General features: G+C 37.0%; 1 protein-coding gene across 5 annotated transcripts in view; it reads right to left on the bottom strand.

The window, feature by feature from the left end:
- POGZ (pogo transposable element with ZNF domain) overlaps positions 1 to 7694 on the bottom strand; it is a 97157-nt gene that overhangs the window by 40892 nt on the left and 48571 nt on the right. For 2 of the 5 annotated variants that reach the window (XM_006900094.1, XM_006900098.1), the window contains exons 1-2: positions 5889 to 6012; positions 4711 to 4869 (exon numbers count right to left, since the gene is read on the bottom strand). In XM_006900094.1, coding sequence (XP_006900156.1) covers positions 4711 to 4869; positions 5889 to 6012 — 283 coding nt within the window. Of the gene's footprint in view, positions 1 to 4710; positions 4870 to 5888; positions 6014 to 7694 lie in introns of those variants that run through there. The other 3 variants (XM_006900097.1, XM_006900096.1, XM_006900095.1) reach the window with 2 other exon arrangements.

Below are 7694 nucleotides of genomic sequence, written 5' to 3'. Positions count from 1 at the left end.
AACAAGTGATTGGAAAGACCATGGCCTGTTTCAGGCGCACCTTAGTCTCCAGAGAGACACCGTTGCTCTTGAGTACTTTAGAGAGGTCCCTAACAGCAGACTTTCCCATTGCAATACATTTTTTTTATGTACAAAAATGACATGAGCAGAAGCTAAACAGCTTCACAGAAAAGGGGTTTTTAAATTTTCCTTTAGAGTATAGGAAATTACTCTGATGAAGAGAGGGCAAGGAAAATGCCTGAATTAGCAATTTCACCTTTGAGATTTCATAGTGCAAATACATTGCCCAAAGATGCTCCCCACAAAACTCTTTGTAACAAACAAAAGGATAGACAAATGCACACATAAATGGTTTTACTAAAAAAAAAGATCATGCATTTCAAATGAAACTATAAACTCACACATATTCATGTCGGCCACTATTTTTAAGATGGCCATTTAGCAATACTGAACAAAATCCTTAAAAATTATGTGATCCTCTCAATTCAACTCAACCTTAAGACTGTCAAGATGTATTTTCAAAATTAAGGGTCTGAGAAAATACTTAGATATAATCTTTCACTTAAGCCCTTTAAAACAGTAAACAAATGTTTACTATATAATTAATAAATAGAAAAAGCCATAAAAAATTTAAAGATAAATGTTTATTAAAATGGGAAGAGAGTAGCTACATATTAAAAAAAATCCAAGCAGAAAGTTGTCAGTACAATCCCATTTTTGCAAACAGTTCATTATTACAAGTACAAAGAAACATTATCAAAGTTCATGCACAGGACAACCTGCAGAAGTATAAACCTAGGTAAGGCAAAAACCAACTAGACAAGGAAAGTGCAAATTCCTTCTGCTAAAATGAGTGACAGATAAGTGTTAAGATGGCACCCTGTCAAAGGTAGAAAACTTGTGAGACCTGGAGAAATAAGGTAGTCCTGGTACGTGCTGGTGCTTGTGGTTCTAGTCAGGAGCTCTGGTGGCTTCTTATTTTTATATGCCAATGAGTTAGGTGCCTGCAACTCTATGAGCAATAGCTCTGAATCATGCCCTATCCTGAGCAAGTCTCACTGTCTCCCATACACCTATCACCAGTTACTATTACACCTCAGTTACTTTGTCAATACATCTCATTTGCGGTCTTTCTCTCCTGTGCTGAATTACACCGTCAGTGCAAAGATAATGTGGTTTGAATCCTTCAGCTGCTCCACGGGGGGGGGGGGGGGGGGGGGGGGGGGGGTGTGTGTGAAGACAGACATTCTTCTCCTGTGGAAATTTACTGCCTCTGAAAACTCAATGGACGGTCAGCTATGGGTTGGTTCCTAATTGATAGTATACAGTAACAGTATGCTCTGGCACTCACAGGTTTCTTTGTGTAGACAGACCAGTTAAAGGCTGTACAGCAAAAACTGTGAGGGCCAGAATGTTCCAGCAATGCCTCTAAAATTTTCTGGGATAGAAAAGCACAGGCTGAATAAGTTTTCTATCATTCTTTACTGAGAATATTACCTAATAAACACCCAGAAAGTAATTTTCAATTTTATAAGAGTGTAAGAGAAATTTAAACACTTATGACTTACATATTTATTAAAATTCATGTACAAGTATGCGCATATACTATTCAAAGAAAGACATGAGTAAAATCAACTTTGTAATACATCTACAGTGTTTAAGATTGCCGTTTGATTAAGTTACTGAAACAAATTCTAATTCTGTAGCCTTATAAAAAAATTCTTGATCTCCTTTACCTTTTCCAAATTCCTTCAAAGCCTTTATGTAGCTGAAAACTAGTACTTGACTTAAGAGGTTCAGACTCTTCTAATGGTAAGTCTTCTTCATCATTGTTATCTTTAGATTGTGATGCCACAATTCCTTGCAGATTTATATCATCCATTTCTGTGGCAATTTCTTTGTCACTAACAATGTAAGATGCAGCACTGATTCTATTTTCTGAAACATCACTATAAATATCATTTATTGCATCCTGAATCTGCATGATATTATCAGGTTCGATAACAGTTTCAATTTGTATACCGTAATTACTGCCAAATAAGAAACCACAGTTCTTAAAACAACATCTTACAGTGTCTTCCTTAATCATTTTGACTGATCGTTTAAGAAATGAAAGTGCATCAAGGACATCAATTTTCCCTGAATCACTGGATGCCATCTTGCTCATCTCAATGCTGGCAATCACTTTCTGAAGTAATAGCTTCCTGTAGTTTAGTTTAATATTTTGGATAATGCTATTATCCAGAGGCTGTAGGGCTGTTGCCATGGATGGTGGGGGGAAAAAAATAATTTAATATTAGACAGAGGAAGTGATCGATGACAAATAGCATTGTCAATGAACAAAAGAATACTTCAATTTTGTTTTTTCATGCTATTGTTGAACTTATTCAAAAACTCTTCGTAAATCCCTCCTGTCATCCAAGTATTTTTATTCCATTTCCATTCTACTGTAAGTCGATTCATTTCAATATTCCTGAAGCAGCGTGGTCTCTTGCTTTTTCTAATTACCCATAGTTTTGCAAATGTTCCATCTGCAAATGTAGTTAAAAGGACAGACAGTAAGCCGCTCTTCAGAAAATAGACCCTGCAAGCACCTTTCCCCCTTCATTTTCAGGGTTCTATAAAATTTTCAGGGTTCAATGCCTTATAAAAGAGAGCAGTTTCATCAGCATTTGCAGTATCTTTAGGATCATATCCCTTATAATCTCTTTTAATTTTCTGAACCAGTTTTGAATGTCTTTGTCAGCCTCATAGGACTCCCCGCTAGCTACACTGCAAGTTATTCTATGGTTGTTTGTTTTTTTTTAAACTCTGAAGCCAACCATTAGATGCAGACAATCTATCCACTTTTAAAAGTTCACTATTTCTTTCATCTTTCCTTGAAGAATAGGTCCAGAAATGGGAACATTCTTGGCAGAGGCTTGAAGAAACCATTCAAAAACAGACTTGTTGATTTCTGGGTAACTTCCATTCATTCCTTTCTTGACATTTATATTGGTGCTGCTCATGTATTTTTCAATTATTTTGTTTTTTTCTTTCATAATCGAGTAAATCTGTTTTGCCACACTTGAACCTAATTACAGCTTCCTTGACAGTTTTTTTTTCTTCGCTTATCATTTTGACAACATCAAACTTTTCTTTCAGAGATAATTTCTCACTCTCTTGTCCGTTGCTGTGAAGGAATAAGCTTTTTTAAAACGAAACAAAAAAGGAAGTAAGTTCTTACAAAAACTAAAGAATTTATGATCTCAAAAACATGAGTATTTCACAAAAATAAAAAAAGAAAAACTATCAACATCATTACATGGTAAGATCAGCACACATCAGCAAAATATTTAAGGTAAAGAAATACATGAGAAAAGGTTTTTGCTTTTGTTACACACACTCAACGTGTTAAGTGAAGTAGTTATTTTTGGACAAAACAAGATATTTAAAAAGAAAGAAGTCAAAGGAAATTAAAAGAGTGGATTTTGAAAACTGTTACTGAAATAAAGGTATATATTCATTTAATTTACATTTTCCAAACTTCTGTTGTTCTTTGCCAGAAAAAATTTAGAGGCAAAAAGAAAACAATAATGACGACAACAACAACAACAAATTAGTGAAAATGTAAATAAAAAATGTATTCAGAGAATAGGAGACGGTATAGTATGCACTCAGACATAATAACACGAAACTCAGTGGACGATTTTCATCTCTGACTCTTGTACTTCTTGAAGCTATTGGTGGCTTGCACATCTGTACTTTCTTGTATTCCGAGTTCCAATACCAACTACTAATTTTCTGATTCCATCCAAACTGTGCAGATCACAGCTTTCAGAAAATATTTACTAGGCTAAAGCAACTGTTCTGTGGAAAATGAGTTTGCCTTCTCTGTTTTCTACCGTACAGAGTTTTTTAGATTCTGCAGGCTATATGGTTGTTCTCTCCTGATGGTTGGATTACAGTTTGATTACTTTTCCTTCCTTTGGATTTTTTCCTAGTTGTTGGTATTTTATCTTCAAGGTATGTATTATTCTTTTATTAAGAAAGGTATTATATATATTTATTATATATTTTTATTTATATACTATTTATATATTATATTTTAAAGAAAAGAAAAATAAAGACCCTTCCAGGAACACAATGATTCTATAAAGATGCCTATTCTGCATCTTAAGAGAACTTGCCAATGATGTATCTTCAGAATGTAGACAAAGTCACCAGCAATAAAATAAAAACCAGTAAGATTTACCCTCTCTAGTCAATGAATATACTACAGACAGGAGGACGACCAGCTCCTTCAGGGGGACAACAACCCTTTTTTAATCCTGTCTTCAATACCTAGGAATGAATAACAAATGAATCTGCCACAGAAAATAAAGAACACAGCTACCCTAGGAAAATTCAGGTCAAACTGCTACAGCTTTTAATGAAAACAAGGAGAAAACCAGATGTTTTTAACAGTTAGGATTTTAAATGTCCATTTTTTTCTCCTAGAAATAACCAGAGGTAACCTAACTTAAACCACCAGCATCAATTCAGCACTAACTCAGAGAAACTCCACCACCTACTGAATCACTACCATCCATCAGAGAATCAATACTAAAGTCACTCTCAAACTAGTAGAAACCACACCAACATCTAACCAATAACATATACACCTATCTCTAAAACCTTTTATACTCTCACCCTCTGGCCCAGGAAGAATTTCCCAATAATCTCACTTACCATTGTTGTTGGCAATTAGTGTGACAAGGGTCTTCTTGGCACTGTCGCTGTTCTGTGACCCGCTGCTACTAACGGTGGTGGATGTAGAGAGGTGCCCAGCAACAGAAGCATGGGCAGCGATGGGCACTGGAGCCGAGACTGGTTGCTGGCTCACAGAAACTGTGGGGAAGGGGAGGCACAGTCACTTGGGAGACAGGGACAGTTGGCACTAAAGGATACTGCTCTAATCTTCTCTTTCCAACTGCTGAGTCTCTATAGCCAAAATTTCCTGTTTTATTCATAAATCCAACTGTTCATCTAGTTTCTCTTCCTATTTCTCCCTCATTCTACCAATTAAGACACAATCCTCTCTTCTGTTTCATATTTCCTGGTTAAATTAAATCACAAGGTCACTGAACCAGGATTTTAATGTTTTGTTAATATAGCACTAGCAAACCTCTAGAACGCAAAAAGTTGATTATTATCACCACAATCATATTCATAACCATAAGCCATCCACAGACTCTGAACTGTGCCCTGTATCAACCTAAACCAATGCCATCTTCAGATCTCAAAGTGTGAAGAATAAAGAGAACCGCTGGTACAATTTGGTAGGGGGGCTACTGCCCACTTGCTGAATTCAGGGGACTCTATTATTTGACCTGGCAACATCACCCTTAACAAAAAGAAGCTATCAAGCCTAAACTGTGAACTGCCCATGAAAGCAAACACAAAGTAATTTCTGTTCTACACAAAAGAAACCAAGTCCAAGTCTAAAAAAAAAAAAAAGTTTACGTGACTTTATTATATACACAAATAATAAATGATATACATCACCACTATGCATTCTTGCTTGTACATCCTTTGGTAAGAGTACTGCTAAATGTTTGATAAACATTTGTTAAACCAAGTTTTCAAGGTTTAAGTAGTTAAATACATGTTTCTAGCTTTGTGGATAAGGAAACTGAAGCATTTATAAACTAGAGTGCAGAAAAGAAAGTAGGACGAGTACCACAACAAACCATCCCTAGATTCTTTTTTATTTTCCATTTTTAAGTAAAATAATGAACTATTTATTAATGATATATGTGGTTCTCTATGCCTTAGGTTCTTAAAATCCTTTTCCACTTCATACTTACTCTATTCAAATCAATTTAAACATGGAATAGGTTCACAACAAGATCAAGAATTCTTGTTACCTGTAGTAGTTTTCTCCACTGAATTATAATCTTCAACTACAGAGTCCTCAATGACATCGCTGATCTTCTGCCATGGCTCCAACTCCTCCTCCTCACATTCCATAAAAAGATCGGTGTCCGCCATGCTGTAAGAATTTTAAAAAAGATAACTGATTTAGGAAAGGGTGAAGTCATTTTAGGCAAAATATAGAATCCATTGATAAACTCTACCCCTTTCACACTTGACAATTTCCCCTTCCTTCCTCCAAGTTCCAAAATTATCATTTTTATACTTGAATATTGGATTTCCTTCCCTTTAAAAAAAAAAAAACCACAAAAAAAACAAAAACAAAACAAAACAAAAAACCAGACTAAAACCGAACAACGAAAACTGTAATAACATGATGGAAGTTTAACTTCTAACACCCAGAGTTAAGATTAGGGTGAAAAAGGGAATTAAAATGCAATTCCAAAATACTGTGTTACCAGGGCTCAAATGAAGTAGTTCAAAACTCAAATTTACTGACATCAAGACACTTCCAGCTCATAGTGATTCTCCATTGGTTTCTGAAGCTTGTAAACATTAACAAGAAGACACTATTCAACTTTTTCCTACAGAGCTGCTGGGGATCCAAGCCACCAGAGACAAGAGGCTTTCAGGACTAGGAATGCAACTCACTATGGACTACAACGTGACTGTTCCACTGAGTAGTTCCAAACTCCAACTTACTGCCGTTGAGATAAACTGACTCACAGTTGACCCTACACGGGGTTTCAGAAGCTATAAATCACACAGGAGGAGATCTATCTTTATCCCAGAGAGCTGCTGATGAATTCAAACCATGAGGGAAACCCTTGAGTCAGCAGTACAATTCCCTGGGGACAATGCTACCAGAGAGCCTTACTGTTACTGGGTGTCAACAAATTGACTACACTCATAGTGACCTTATAACAATATATCTGATCTTTTCCTATCCTGAACCATCTTCACCATCTCTGATATGATCAAGTTCACTGTTTTAGTCACTGTGACAATGCATCTTGTTGAGGACTTTCTTCTCTTTCTCTGACCACTCCAACTTTCCCAGTTGTTTTTGTAGGTGCCTCTGAAGAAAGAACTGACCTGTTTTAACCTGCGCCATCCTCTCACTTCCTGACACACAATAGCCCCCTGTGGCAGTCGCCATGTCAATCCACTTAGTTGAGGCTCTTTCTCTCCTTCCTCGACCCTCCACTCTCCCAAGCATCATGTCCTTCTCCAAGGATAAAAACCCTATTAGCAACATGCCCAACGTATATAAGGAATTCCTCATATATAAAGTATGTAATGATTCCTCATCATTCTTGCCTCCTCCAAAGAGCACTCTGGCTGCACCCTCTCCAAGACATATTTGTTTGTTCTGTTGGCTGTTCATTAGACATTCAGTATTCTTATTCAACACCACAACTGTTGTTGTTGTTGTTATGTGCCGTCGAGTCGTTTGCGACTCATAGCGACCCTATGCACAACAGCCCTAGCTAAACCCTGCTCTATCCTGTGCCAATCACACTGCCTCTGACACACCCATCCCGATTAACCCAGTCACCGAATCACTCCATCTCATAGAGGGTCTTCCCCTCCTGTGCCGTCCCTCCACCCTCCCAAGGATGATGTCCCTCTCAAAAGACCCTGGCAACAGGGTAATTCTGGCAACATGTCCAAAGTATGTCAGACGAAGCCCCAGAATCCTTGCCTCCAAGGAGTTGCTTGGTTTAATCCTCTCCAAGATGAATCTGTTTGTTTTCCTGGCAGTCCATGGTACATTCAGAATTCTTCTCCAGCACCAC

The sequence above is a fragment of the Elephantulus edwardii genome, unplaced genomic scaffold, assembly GCF_000299155.1.
Source record: "Elephantulus edwardii isolate Elephantulus edwardi_28Jun2011 unplaced genomic scaffold, EleEdw1.0 scaffold00273, whole genome shotgun sequence".
Classification (NCBI taxonomy): domain Eukaryota; kingdom Metazoa; phylum Chordata; class Mammalia; order Macroscelidea; family Macroscelididae; genus Elephantulus; species Elephantulus edwardii.
This window is presented reverse-complemented; position numbering and strand designations above follow the sequence as displayed.